This window comes from Labrus bergylta, chromosome 22 (genome assembly GCF_963930695.1).
Source record: "Labrus bergylta chromosome 22, fLabBer1.1, whole genome shotgun sequence".
NCBI lineage: Eukaryota > Metazoa > Chordata > Actinopteri > Labriformes > Labridae > Labrus > Labrus bergylta.
Window position 1 is genome coordinate 8440738 of NC_089216.1, and position 15548 is coordinate 8456285.

Consider the following 15548-nt stretch of genomic DNA (forward strand, 5'->3'; position numbering starts at 1 on the left):
ATATTAAACGCAACTGCTTTAGAGCAGCCCACTCCACCGGCTCGGGGTTTTGCTTCATCACAGCGGGAGCACAATCCACCCATCGCTCAGCTCCAGCACACCTACAGACATGCTTTGCTTCCCTCCCTCTTGTCACACAACACACAAAAACGAGGTGAGAAGCAGAGCCCACATAAGAAGAGCAGGTGGGAGTACATTATCTGGAGTGAGAAACAATTCGTTCTGGCCATCTCTTGCCTGTGCGCTAAAGTGATCTCCCTGAGTAGCAGCATATCAACGGGCAGCAGCTATCGAGTGGGTGGTGGGCATTACACAACCTGGCTTCAGAACCTACACAGGCCACTCCAAAAGGCCGGGCTCATTGAGCGAGAGAAATGCACGGTGAGGCAGACTGTGCCAGATAATGTTCTGATTGAGACTGGTTGATAACAATCTTCCCCTTCCCCCCCCCCCCCCCCAGGTTTTATGATGGCACCGACTCTCGGAAAGCCTACATCCTGCAGAGTGTGCATTTATGCAAAGGCGGAGGTGGAGCTTGCAATCTGTCATGACCATCAAGCTGTTTGTGAAGTTTTAAAAGCTGAAATTGCTGGTGCAGCAGCAGCGGCAATAAATGTCACAGCGTCTGACTTAGATTTAACTTCAAATTACTGCGTTGGTGTAAGCCACAGGTTTGAACTGTGACTCTTCAGAGCAAAGGAAGGTTTATTGATGAATCAACCACAAGCTTTTAGACTGCCACTCTATTAGCCCTGTGCAGTTCTCTTGCTGGATAATTTCATTTTTACAGCATAATGAATTGGCATGATCTACTCTGCAGAAGAGTTGAGCATTGTCACTCTTAAGGGGGAAAAACTGTAAATATATACGGTTTACTGAACAAGAGTTATTTAAAAAGAACTGTTCTTGTCAGTTTTAATTCTGATAGTGCTGTGTCCAATTTATCTGCCTACTCATTTTAAGACTGTTGCATAACAACCTAGTAGAAAGGTTTAATGGCCTTGAATGCTACACAGAGCAAACACACTTCACATGAAACTGATAAAGCTGCCGTTCAAACCAAGGTCCTTGTGTGACCTAAGATTTAAACAGGAAATTCCACATTCAAAGTCCTATCATTTCCTGACAAAGAAAACATCACTATTTATTAACAAAACACCAAGTATTTTGAAATGCACAAGCTGAAAAGACAATTTTTTTTTTGTTTTTTGTTGACCTAATTCAGATTGTACAGGTTCCCTGAGCATGCTTCATTGTATTCTGGTATGTGACAGTCCACAGCTCCGATGGGGTCGATCCCCTGCATTGTTGACAGATGTATGAACAGTGTAAAATCTCGCTGTTGCCTGGTGATGCAGATGTAGGAGCTCTATTGATGGGATGACTTGTGCGAAGGCCATGGGAGCAGCTTGTACTCAGTGGCCTAATCCTGCCCCATTCGTCACACACACACACACACACACACACACACACATATGCACTACCCTCCCTCCAAGAAAAAAACCCCACCTGCCATCTGGGCCAACCAGGAAATGACTGTGCGACTGTGAGAAGAAGAAGGCAAGAGAGAGAGATAGGTGACGCGTCATGGCGCTTTACATCTATGATAAATATTTACTGACTAATCTGCTGACTATAGGTGCCATGTTGGAATGGAAGGTGTGCTAACGGGGGGTGGGGGGGGGGAGGATTAAGAGAGCAATGACACAGACAGATGGGGAAACAAAATAAAAACATGGCAGATAGAGGGAGGAGAGGAGTGCCGAGAAAAACAAAAGAAATGTTTAGAGAGAATGCTTCATGAGTTCCGGGGGCATACATGCGAGGCAGACACAGCAGGATCACGAGCACGCGCAACAGAGAAATCCTTGTTGAAAAGGGCCAGTGAGTGGGAGAGGGGTTGAGACAGGGGTGTTGAGTGGGAGGGAAAGATGTGCTTCATTGCAACGAGGACAAACACACATACACACAGCTCCTGAGGATCCTGGAGCCTTCATGTAAAACAGGAGCTGTCCACTGTTTTTTTTAAAGTAACAACAAAGGCAGGTTCATCATTTTAAATGTTATAATATCTCAAATAGAGTTTGGCTTGTGACTTTTTTTTATTTTTAATGCAGCAATAACAATTCTATTGTAGCGAAAGGTCAGTGTTTCAGCAAGTTCACACACGAGAAAGCAGCGCGTGATAAGTTAAGGCTTGGAAATCATAAAACCGCTTAACATGTCTGACACCCTTTTAAATCACTGTCAGATATAAGATCCCCGTCGTCAACCAGCGCAGGCATATTTGAAGTGCATCTTAAAAAGCATGCTATAAAATAAACACTGTCACTTTAAGGGTTTCAGCTCCAGCCCAACATTAGGACAGTCTCTGAGAACGATTGCAGCTTTTTTTTTTTACTCTTTATTGAGTATTTGTGTGTAAGTTTGACAAACAGCTCATCGTCTCTCTCTGTGGAAATTAACTTATTCAGCCATGTTTGCTTTAACCAAAAGAAAATCAATACAATTTAGTCTGGGTTGGAAGCTGAGCCGGAGGTAGAATATATTTTGTTTGGGATTGTCTAGTGTAAGGCTACGGGTTCAGATACATTGACACTTTCAAAGACCTTTCTGAAAGCCATGCAGTTATGTGTAAACATGGCTAAATAACCAAAATCTACCAATGTTGAACAGGATTACTCTTAATCCCCTGGTTATGTGCCAGCAAACAAAAAGACAGAGGCAGCGAGTACAGCTCATGATTGTCCGACCTGTTTGCATCTTTTTGTTTGTGGAGCTTCACTCTTTAAACACTCAGAATATAAATAAGAAGATATATTCACTTTTTAATAGCTTGATTAGGCATACTAGAACCCCTGTTTGGTTGAAAAAGGACCACGCATTCATGAATTTAAGTAAGCACAACGCCAGCCGGGCCACCCAGCACAATAATATGAGAACGAGCTCATATTAATAAAAATGATTGGTTGCCATAGATCCTTTGAGTGGGCCTCTGCTTCTGATTACGCGAACATCAAAAGACGCCTCATCAGAAAGTCTAATGGAGGAACAGGGCACTTGACCAGGAAGAAAGACAACAATGGATGCTGTGGATCAGTGCATATGCATCAGTGAGCCTCCTTCTACACAGTGTTCCTTCACAGAAGCAGCTTCCTCTCCAGGTCAGCATTTCACACAGAACGAGTCCTCCACAGTAAAAATTAGCATCAGCAAACAATAGACAGAAAATGTATCCGCTTCAGTGCTGTTCTTTACGGCTTTCCCTCCCCAATGGTTAGTAGCTACAATAAAAGGGGGAATTAGTCGTATTAGCTTTACTTCTTACCATCAGCTAAGTATTAAAACAGCATGAAGCAGACAGCGGAGTGTCATTAAGCTTGATAAATATTTGCAAAGTGGGTGAACTAAACCTGTTTTTGTTTTTTTTTCCAAAAAGCATTCACCGCTATGGCTAGCTACACGGCCAAAATACAGCCTGGGGACACAATGACTCACTTTATTAAGAAAAATGAATTTGTCACATGGCTGAAACATTGCAGCCCTGTATTAAAAAAAAGTCAGCAGAGGGGGCTTTTCAAATCCAACACTAAATCTAACACCTTCTTGTTTCTGCAAGTTGTCCATTCCAGTTGCAGTCTTGATAACGACTGACTGCTAACGAAGGGAGGGTTTTTTTTTTTTTTTTTTCTTTCTTTTTGCCATGTCTGCATACAAACACGGTATTTTTCACATGGAGTTGATTGTAAGCTTGATAGATTTTAGGTAAAAACAATCTGCTTTGCCTCTGTGCATTGCCTGTCATCACCTTCGTCCGATCTGACTTAAAGCAGTTTGTTGGCACATTGCAACTCAATCGATTAATGAACAGACGGAGAGCAGGCTTTTTCATCCCTCTCTCTCTCTCTCTCTATGAAATGGACCAAAAAGGTTGGGAAACATACTTAGTATGTTAAGTATATACTTAAATAGTTATTTTTTCAATATAATGGAGTATACCCGGGAGCTAAATTGTAATATGACATGAGGAAACTCGCAAATGAATCCTTGCCGTTTGGGATTGGCCCAAAAAAAAAAAAAAAAATCATCAAAATATTTGACAGATAAAAGCTATTAAAGGAATAATAAAAGCCCACATGATTGCTTATGTTGAATCTCTGCTTATCGTCCACATGACTAACAATGAGTCATATCAGGCTTCTGACCTGTCACGGGGGCTTCAATGTCCAGCAGGTTCTTCTCTGCGCGCAAGATAGCGCCGCCCTCTGCTATGAGCCTCAGCGCCACCGATTCCTCCACGCGGCCCTCCTTGGTTAGGTGAGCTTTCAGCACGTCCACTTTGGGCTTCCCCTCACTGTCGAACACCTCTTTAGCCGTCAGCCGGTGACTCGGGGGGAACGGAACAGCTGGAAGGGGAAGAAGAAAAAACATATATCATTAAAGCTGTTTATTCCTTCATTATATATTCAAAGTGATTTAGTTGACCTTTCATTGATGAAAAGGCTGGATGGATACACAGATAACGCCACATCGCTCCTCATGTGAGGAGCAGATACTCGGTACCTTGCAGGGGATCCACTCCCGCAATAGAGGGAGTAACTGTTCACCCCCGATTCTCAGAGCCCTCATTCTGAGACAATTTACCAGATTGCTGCTGTGATCAGCGAGTCACTTAATGTTCAGTATTTATAACAGAGCCTCACAGTTTCTAATTCGCTTCGCCGTTTTCATAGGAAAAAGTGATTACATGAAGCTCGGTACTGAGATGAATCTGTTAAAATGGCCATAATATGAGTACTAAGTCTAAATGACATGAGGTAGTTTGTTTAATGTGCAACGCAAACGTCAAAAGAGACGTTTCTTATACTTCTAATTCTTATTATAGAAGAACAGAGGTATTATCTAAAGTCTGACATTTGCTTCTGTGTAAGTCACTATTATTTCAGAGTATAAAAAGATGTGTTTTTTCGCCTCCAGTCTGGAAGGCATCATGGAAATTAGACTAACCAAATCCACAACAAATCTCTGTTACTATCAATTACCATAATTAGTGGCCTAATAAGGGCTGCTTTTCACAGCAATTCAATGAGTAATTTTGGATACAAGAGATGCATTCAAAGGCCTGAATCCTGTTTGCATGCATTTTCATTTTAAACAGTGAACTTTATAACCTTATCAGCGCATTTAAAGCAGACGGAGCACATTCACCATGCACAGCCCCAATGAGTCTTTGGACAGACTGTGAGTCCAAATCCTGCTCTTGTGACCAAAGAATAGAAACCCCCACAATGCAACTCTTTAAAATGGACCCTGTGTCGCTGCCATTTAAGCAGCTGACATCAAACAGGTAGGAGGAAACTTAATGTTTTTAAATGAAACCATCATTGTGAGCTACTTTTAGTGGCCTCGACCTACACAAAGGCCCAGAGTGTTAATACGTCCGTTTTTTTACTGCCCCCCTAATGAGCCAGTTTACACTGACAGAAAGGTACAAAAAGGACTTAATTAAAGACGACATCCTGTGGACTTTCCAATTCAGCAGCTCTCCAGTCTTTGAAATATAAAAGCTCTTAATTAACGTCCACTTGCCGACTTTGCACATAGCGTACAAGTGTGACTTACGCACTAAGCTGAAAGCAAATACTGATGTGTCGGTAGCTCTGTGAGAGTATGTGTGTGTTGCCTTAGCATCCATCCTTCCCAAAGGTGACATCAGTGGTAATCAGACCTGCACTTACTCGGTGTCACACTGTGCTGTAGGGACAGACGATATTCAGGATGTCAGCATTTAAAGCTTTCCAACAGGCGTGCAGTGAAATTTCAGATTTAATGAGCTCGCAGAGTTTCATTTCCTGCATTTCTTACCGATGACATCAACAAGAAGCAACGTGCAAAGAGCTTATTGAAAATACATTTATGAAATACGCCGATTGATCCAATTAGATAACATTTGAACATCACACCTTTTATTTAATATCTTAAAGCCAACGTTAGGATTCTGGTAAACTACAGGGAAGATTTTTCTATGTATGTAGCTAATTAGTTGCTCCTTATTCAATTCAAAAACTTTTACTTGTCCCCGGGGGGGCAATTTGACAATGGTGTCAAACATCCGGAAGACATCGTCTCACAGTTTCTTGATAACCTTTAGAATAACTTTTTGCCCTTCTTCAAGCAACATCTTTTTCCAAGTCTGCACACGTAACATCCACTGTCTCTGAACATAAACCAACATCGACCAAATATCAGTTTTAAAATGACCACTAAAGGATCTGGGACATTCAGAAATCCTCATCAGAGATAGTATTACACTGTGGGGGGGGGGGGGGGGGGGCCTGGTTGGCCTCTTGTGAGCACCTGCTACGCAACTCTAGCCCGAGGCCAGGGCCTTGGGGCTTTTGACTTGAACGACGACACAACTCTGAGCCCTGTGAGGTAGGAAACGTACAGCGTGAATACTTGTGTGAACTTAAACAAACTTGTTTTAGAGGCATGGTTTACCCGAGCACACGGTCACATCTGTGATTTAAACATGACAGCTGGGGCCAGAGTCTGATATGTGTTTGTGTCACAATGGACCATTAAGAGTATGAACTACTTAATATAAAGTGTATTGATCTTTAGTGTCATAAATAAATCCATATCCCATCATCAGAGGCAGAGGACTACAGTGATTTTTTTTACCCATATTGTTAGCCAATTAAGCATGACTGCTCCGACAGGTCAAATCCCAAGGCAGGCTATACCACAACCGAGCTGCTCTTTGATCCAAACTTTAAGAGACCTAACCAAATTATTTTCAATGTCTGCAAAAACATCTTCCTCATATAATGAGTAAGGCAGGAGAGTCACCCTAAAGACCTGTGGTTCTCAAACTTTTATTGAACAAAGTCCCCCTAGTGAAATATTCTTTCAGCCAAGTACCCTCATCTTATTGCAAAAATATGTTTGGAAAGATAAGTCTGTGTAAAGAACTAGAATACAGCTGTGGTACCAGTGTCTGAGTTAATATACATACACATATATATATATATATATATATATATAAAGTTGTTGTGATATGCAAAATGTAACTTTGTGAAAAAACAAAAAAAACCCTGATGATGTTTTGCTGCTTTTGAGAGTCAGTGTGCAGGGGTTTACTTACAGTTTCAGGAAACAAAAACAAGAAATCTTTCACTTTGGGGTGACTAGGACTACTTGTTGTATAGACTTCTTTAGTTGCTATCATATAAAAACAGGTATGGATATTTTTTGTTTTATAATAGAATCGTATCAAAATGTTCAATTCTTGTATCGTCCAACAGGCTTAGTGTATTTGTGACACTTTTTTGTTTGTTTGTGCAATTGTTTGCTTTTCATGTCAAATGTTTAATATCTGTCAGGGCTCTCTTTCTGTCAGAATATTATTCATTGTTGAAAGGAAAATTCTTTTTTTTTTTTTGTTCCAAACATGTCAAAACACACATCGTTCACTGAAAACGATTCACAATTTGATCCCAATCCATGTTTGGAAATAAACAGGGAGAAGATCAAGTCTTATTTGCCTGCCCCTCACTCAAAGAGAAAACCAAAGATACAGTATCTAGATGGTCTGTCCAATTACAATCACTTGGCAACCAATACCACGGCAACATACAAAAAAATCTGACAACAGAGTCTTTGATTTCACTTCCACATTAAAAAAAAAGAGGAAAAAAAAACCTAGCTTCCAATTTCATAAAGTGGAACAATTCTCTCCTTTTCTTAAACTCAAATAAAATAAAAATAAAAAAAATCTGGTTTCCTGGTCAAAAGAGGATGCTAAAGCGCACGACCTCTCCTCAAGATGAAAATGACTGACCTTCACTGAGGAAGGTTTTAAATTACTTTTAAGTAAACATTTACAATTTTAAAAGACCAAGGCAAACATTCTGTAGTTATTTATTGGATTAAATGTATAATCTGCAATAAAAAAATCCTGATTAAAAACATTCTATATGTCTAGAGTGACTTAGAAATCTAAGTCAACCAAATATATTTTTGTTCGGATGAACTTGTATCACTTAAAGCGCAGCTGAAGCATGACTCGACACACCTTCAGTGTTTTCAAATATGGAGAAAGATAGACACATCGACTGGTAACACAAACTAAATTGGCCATTTGAGATGATTTTAAACATTTTCACAGACTGATGCTTCCTCAAACACTCAGCAGGTGGTGCCTTCAGAGTGAGCTGTGGATGTTGACGGAGCCACATCTGTTCCACTGAAGGGACCAAACATGACACATCCTGAAGTTTAATCACTTACGAATAATGTTGCTCTTTAAAAGTCAGGCTGTAGACTCTCTGACTGGTCCTTCTTTGACAAATGGTGCATTATTTTAGCTTTCCCAACAGCTGAACAGATCATACTGAGACGCTGGAGGAGAGAACACCCTCTTTATGAAGAACGGGCTGCAACTCCTCATCAAGCAGCCAATGAGAGAGCGACATATTCTCTGTTGAACAAGCTTGATCAGTACATGCTCACATAGGTAGCCTGTCTACCTGTCCTGCAACTTAGAGGCCAATTTAGTAGTGTGTTATATTTTATTAAATGACTTTGGTCAGGTGAATTGGTGTGTTTGTTATTCCTTGTTTGAAAAATCTATAAAAATTGTTGAATAAAAAAATAAAATCTGTATTTTGCAGGCGCCTTCGAACCCTTCTGCTTTCTACAATCATGAAAATGGAAACAGAGTTTTCCCCTCTTAGACATTCTCACAGCCCTTAAATTAACACCCACCCCTGCCATAAATATAACGCGGTACATTGGAATAGTAAGTTCGACGACACTGTAAAAAGCCTTCAACAAAAAAAAAAGTCTGGTGCAGAGAAAAAAAAACATTTCAGAGGAGAAAATCAGTTTTATATTTGAACAAGAAAATAAATGGTGGGGTCAAATATTTCCATCCTTGTAATTACATATTCACTGCTGACTGTCAAAGCCGGATAAATAATAAGAAAAAAAAACAGCTAAATCTCCACCCTTTTCCTGCCAAGCAACAGTGTGAGAGCATTCCCACACAGTAATGGCGGATTGTTGCGAATAACCCTGTGCACTCAGCCTTTCATACACAGCTTCATAACTGTGAGAGCACAAACTGACCCGAGGCGATCTGCCTGAAGCCTAAGTGTGACTCAGAAAATGTTCTCCATTAGCCGCTTGCTTTTGCCTTCATTAGTTTTACCATTTCTCTGTTCCCTTTCTGTTATGTAACAGCAAAATTGCACTGCAGCCTCGAATCCAGCATGAGAGAGAAATGATGAGAGAGAGGGAGAGTGAGAGAGGGTCGGAGAGGATGGAAAAAAAAGAAAAAGAAAAAAAATATAGGCAGGAGTCTGATTTAACTTTCCCTGGTCATTTGTCTCAGATTAGCATTGTAATTTCCAACATACAAATTAAAGCCATCCATCAGCCATTAAGTTTAAAGACTAAGAGGTAGCTTATCCACAGGATGTCTGGGGGGCGTGCTAAATAAAGTTTATTTAATACTGTCTCGTGTCGGTCAGCAAGGTTTATAGCCACATTTAACAATGAGCATCTTTTGAACTCACAAAGCTTTAGATGATCAACCCCTGCAGCCACCTTTGTTCATGCAACATTTGTTGTCAGAATAATTATCCCAAAATACCGCAGGCTTTCAGGTGTTCTTCTGGATAAATCTGCACCACTGGGTGCAGCGCATCTGCAGCCGCTGAGAAGCGGTGAGAAAAACAGGCAGCTTGAAATGTTCAGGTTGGTGTAGTTCAGAGCTGATGCGATCCCCCTCTGAGGAACGAGACAGCGGGAGGTGTGCAGTCATAGGGTGCTGGACAGATCAGCTTAATTGGAGAAAGCGAGACAGACTGTTGCGGCGCTCACCGAGCAAACCTCTGGCTTCAGTTAGTGAAGAACAGAAAGAGTGCAAGCATGATTTTTGGCCTGAACTGGTGTCAAAGATGTCTGCAATTGCTGTACATCACCCTCCTGCTTGGCCTTGTCAGCAGCTGAGAAGTTGAGTAAGCTACACCTTAGACTGTGGAGACAAAATAAAACAACGTTTCATTCTCTTTAAGTAAAATCCAGAGGATATCTCTGAAAATCAGTGACCTCTTAAAAAAATAATTCCAACACCTGGCTCTACTTTGTGGCAAATCAGTATCCGAAGTTGTAGAAGAAGTGCTTTTACAGATAATAATAATATCCAGCTTCACATACACAACATGGACATAAGCAGACAGACACTGTGCTAGTATATCTTCATCAACTGCCCAGCTAAACCTAAAGCAAACTTGGCTGCCCCAGAAGCTGTTAGGGAGTTAGCTCTCTGCTAATAACTACCCTTTCTCATAAGAAATGTGGTCTAGACTTGCTCTTTATGAGAAGTGCCCTGAGGTGTCTTTTGTTACGAATTGGCATTCCATAAATGAAATTGATCCGAAGTCAGCATGGCCTCAGCAGGTTTGGGATGGCGGCCAATGAGTGGGCATTGATGAATCGAATGAATTCCTTGAAATACATACAGGTACCGCAGACTGCTTGGCAAGATAAGCAACAACTTGTGATCAATTCTTACAATTCCAGTGCCAGAAACCGAAATCCTTCAATGCTAAGCATCAATCCATCAGATACCAAACGGATCCAAAACAAAATCTGCAGCGGTGCATGATGCAAGACTCGGATTGTCACTGCCTACATCCACCAGACCAGCAATTTTCCTACCCTAAGACTCAGCATGACCAGTGGAAATCTCAGCATGACCAACAGGGAGCTGAGGCAGAACAAAGACTTCACAACTATGCAAGGGTGCAACAAAGGCCGGTTCATACAAAGCATAGAATACCAGAGGTGATTTGACTGCATGTTCAGATGTTTTTATGCAAAGGCAGTACAAGATACTGATCTGTAACTTTGCTTCCTTACTCAAACAGCAGTAACTACAGCCGATCCATTTTTCTTTTTTCGGATGCTGCTGCTGCTGCTGTGCGTCTTATCCTCAGGCAAGGTAAGTGAGTGGCAGCAAAAGCAAAATGTTTATGTAATTAATCAAAGCGAAAGCTCAATCTGATTACATGGTACATGAGTACTAAAGCCTGGTAAGAACATTGCAACAGAACAGGCCCCTTAGCATAGGCGTGTGAAAAGCCCTTCGACCCATTCTTCAGAGCTGGGCTGTAGAAAGGCCCTTTTTTTTTTTTTCTTCTACTTTTGAACCTTTTCGTGCAAATTTTGCATCCACATTTCAATTTTTTGTTATCTTTCTGGGAAATAAACCTATACCTATAAACCTGTTATGTCATTAGGAGAACTGCAAAAAAAAAAAAAGAACTCATGTGCAACAGTATTTCACAAAAAAGAACAAACTGAAATGTGAGAATATGCCTCACAATAAAAGCACAATGAAGTTACATTATATGCATGAGATAAATCTGCTATTGACTGTGCAGAAACGGAGAAAAAAAATTCAATCACACTCAAGACGTTTTCCCAGTTGGAAGCCTTTTACTGCTGATGCATCTACTGTGTGCATGCCCAGAGGAAGACTGCCAAGTGTTGAATAGTGCACCAAGAGTGTGCAAGTCACTCTCTACTGATAGCCAGGGTCTGTTAATTAAATTACATAACCACATTCAATTAGAAAGGGATATGTTTAGGAGTCCAGGATGAACAGAATGCATGAGCTTCTGTAGGCGGGAGAAAACAAAGGAACACACTGTACATCCGAAACCCCCCCCCCCCCCCCCCTCCCAACTTCAAATATCATCTGGCACCAGTTCCATCGCTTCTTTATTACACCACCACAAAGTGCATTCGAATCTGATTACCTGACATGCATAATGCAAGAGATGTGGCCATCTTTGCTGACAACAAAGAGCTGCAGCTGAAGCATATAATGCATTATATTCAAAAGGCGTTAATTGCAATATGGTCTACCACACACACACACACACACACACACACACACACACACACACACACACACACACACGCACACACTAGAAGCATCAGCGAGTTGTCTATATGTCAGGACTGAAATTGCCGTCTCCGTTCTTCCACAACTCCGCCTCCCCCTCTGATATCTCGAAAGCCTATAACGCTGTCAATCAATAATTCATAAGTCTGCACTTCATTGAAATAATGCATTCCAACGTACAATTAGCACAACATGAATTCCAGCCGCACAATGACGCCCACAGTCCACACTAGAAATGTATAGTATGGCATCAAGAATGTTGAAATGGGAAACAATGGCTGCCAGCGCAATTTAAAGATAACTACGCAGAGAAACAATATTATTAAATGAAAAGTACACCGTGAACAGCGAGCGTAAAAATTAATCAAAATTAATTTTCTTTCTTGGTTTCCCTTCTTAAATGGTCCAAAACTGAACGAGAGGTGGTTCAACACACACTTTCAGTTGCTTGATATTTCTAAAATGAAATAGTTAACCTGGGGTCCTACGATTTCCACTGTGTGGAAAGAACATGGGCAGAACTGAATACACAATCTGTATAACTCATTATATCCTGGATTTGCCAAAGATGTAAGCCAATTTCAAAAGCTAACCATCTCATAGCAGCTTGCATGGCAAGTTAGTAAAAATCTGTTGAAAGAACACAAAAAAAAAGAGAAATGTGCCATTTATAGCACAGCAACTTTCAAACTACTTAAAGTCAGAAGAGCAACAGAATGTAAAGATCTGTAATGTAACGACTGTAGGACTTTGGTTTATTCCCGATATCAAAATCCATAGACATTTTTTCAGATTTTTGATATATCGTTTTTGGATTTCTCAATATTTATTTGTCAACTACAAGAATAGACACCATCTCTGATGACAATATGTTCTTAGATTGTTCAATAAAAGAAGTAAAAAACTAAATTTGGTTTGACAACAAGGAATCTGGAACAAACTCAATCAGAGTTCATCGGGCTGTAAGGCTGTATTCTACCTCGGAGGTGGTGAAGCAGCACAGCTTAACTGGTGCACCTGCTGCAACATTAAAGAGGGAAACTTCTCCTATTTTACAATATTACGTATGTAAATGTCGTAAAATGGAAATCAACCTATAGAACATTTACAGTACTGCATGCCATCTGGCCAAAGAGTACGTCTGGAGGTTCAAAAAAAGCCACAGGCTTTAAGGCTAACAGTGAAAAGGTCACTTAGAAATTGAAGTGAACCTCTTCACCATGCATTAGCAGGGATGGAAGCTGGCCCTGAATGCAAACGCTTAGCAGAGCTTAGCTTTGAAGCTCAGTGCTTTTGAGTCCGCCTAATATGTCTGTGCGCAGTATGGAAATGGAGTGGTTACCTCTGTAGTTGATGCAGGAAGATGAGCGGAGCCAACAACACTCACCTTCCGAGAGTCAGACACACACAAAGAGAGGAAATAAAAATGCAAAAAAGGAGAGTGAGCAGAAATGTCAACAAACACTCAAGAGGACCTGTATCGAAGATAGTCTGTTATGAGGACGAGTAACATTGCTGGGCCCAGCAGGTATAAAGGATAACATATCATTTGTGCACACAATCGCTCCTTTTCTTGAATTAATCATTTCTAGTTCTTTTACTACTGAATTTTCTCTTCGTAATTAATCATTCACGCCCTAAAATGTTAAAACAGTGCCTTTATATTATTCAACGTATTCCAACTAATTGATGGCATGCTAGTTTAATTTGTTATAGGAGCAGGAATTAAAGTTGTTGACGGTTTCATGTGGTCAGGAAAAAAGAGACATCCAGACTGTGTTTAAGTACAGACCGTTCTCTTTATTACTTTACATCAATTAACATTTTTAGTCTATTGTTCTTTTGTCCGGTAGTCAACATCACAACTTATTGAGGACCAAAACTTTAATTCAATCAGCGGTAGACCATTCCTGCAGCAGTGATATAAGCTTAAACATCGCATCAACAAACAGGAGAGATATTAGATAAAAGTGAGTAAAAGGCGTTGCCAGGGAAACAGAGCTGTAGAGTCTCAGTCTTAATCTCTCATCCATCAAAATATTGGCTTTAAAAAAAAAAAAAAAGAGTCGCCGGCTGCATGTTACATTCTGTACCAAATTTGATCAGAGGCTGGAAAATAAGAGCAGAAGTATTATCTTACACATCTCACCGGTTCACGCTTACAAAATAATGTATAGGAAGCATGTGCTGAACACAAACAAAAAGGAGTGTGATGGTGCATCTGACAGCTGTTCACTGCAACAACATGCAGGGCTGTCTGCACAGACGCTCCCGTCATTGACAGCTATCTAGGGGTTTTCATTATTAAGATGGACAGGTCGTACACTAAACAAGACAACAATACACCCAAGACCTGCGTTTATGCTGCCATGGCTGTCAGGGTTATCAGAGACCATCGAGCACTGACAGAAAATAGCCCATAGCGGTGTTTCAGAGGTCCGGCGACAGCAGTGTGATAGTGAGTGACGGGGAAATGTTAATCCTGCTGCTGGCTCAACAGATTCGAGAGGAGAAATGTGGAAAGCGTTAGCAGCAGCAGGTGATCACAATGCACCGCTGCTCAGACAGCACTCTGACTAAGTCTCTGATTAATTAGTGAGGTGAGGGCTGCAGCGTGGGAGGCTGGCGTGGGCGATCAGAGGGACGGATGGATGGATGTAAGGATGGATAGACAGGAGTAGGTGGCAGCTGCTGTGGTTGTAGGGGAGTGGATAGGCATTTTCTAAGGGATGTCGTTGCATTCTCTGGTTGAGTTTGGGCGTACTGCAACTCATCAATGAAGCAACCCAATCAATGGCAGAGAGCGAGGCCGCCAGGGACCTGGCTCATGGCTGGCAAATTGCTAAAGTTGATTTGGAGCTGAATTGGGGGAGGTGCATGAGCCATGGAGAGTAAAAGATCAGTCAATGAAATAAAAAGTCATCAGAAGTGATGGGGAAGGAGCACCTGTCACTCTTAATTGACTCCCTCCCAATCCACTCCCTGACTCACAGTCCACTGATGGTATGTCCCTGCAGATCATCAGCCTCACACAACTTGTCATCTACCTCAAACTGCTACCCGAAAGCCATACTGAATGTTGACACAATACAATGCTATCATTTCTTCTCCAGGCAAAAAAAAAAAAAAGACTCTCAGAATAAATATATGAGGTGTTCTTTTATACAGTATTTGCACCTTTTGTTCATGTACTTAAATAGTATGCTTATTGTTGGAAAATGTACATTTTAAGATCCGTCTTCCTCAGTGATTCTTAGTATCTTAAAAAATCTCTAAAATCCTAAATCATGATGGCAATGCTTTTCTTTAATTCAGGTGCAGGTACAACAATGTCAATGAGAGCAAAAGTGTAAAAAAAAAACCCAGAAATCTCACTGAAGTTATTTAGTTAACCAATGTCCAACTAATAAGAGGCTATGATAAACAGCTGTGCTGAGTATTTTCAATGGGAATTATTAAAGCCCATGACAGGTTTGGGCTTAACTGTGCGTAAAGTGTAAAGGGCCAAAATGCCACAACCAAAAAGCTCAATCTCAACATAGAACACCTCGCAGACTTCCAGGTTTGC

The 15548-nt window shown here is 40.9% G+C and overlaps 1 protein-coding gene across 5 annotated transcripts in view; it reads right to left on the bottom strand.

The window, feature by feature from the left end:
- Positions 1-15548, bottom strand: part of LOC110002076 (protein phosphatase 3 catalytic subunit alpha) — a 63730-nt gene that overhangs the window by 30018 nt on the left and 18164 nt on the right. For all 5 annotated transcript variants that reach the window (XM_020657716.2, XM_020657714.3, XM_065950832.1 and 2 more), the window contains exon 2: positions 4206-4406. In XM_020657716.2, coding sequence (XP_020513372.1) covers positions 4206-4406 — 201 coding nt within the window. The remainder of the gene's footprint in view (positions 1-4205; positions 4407-15548) is intronic.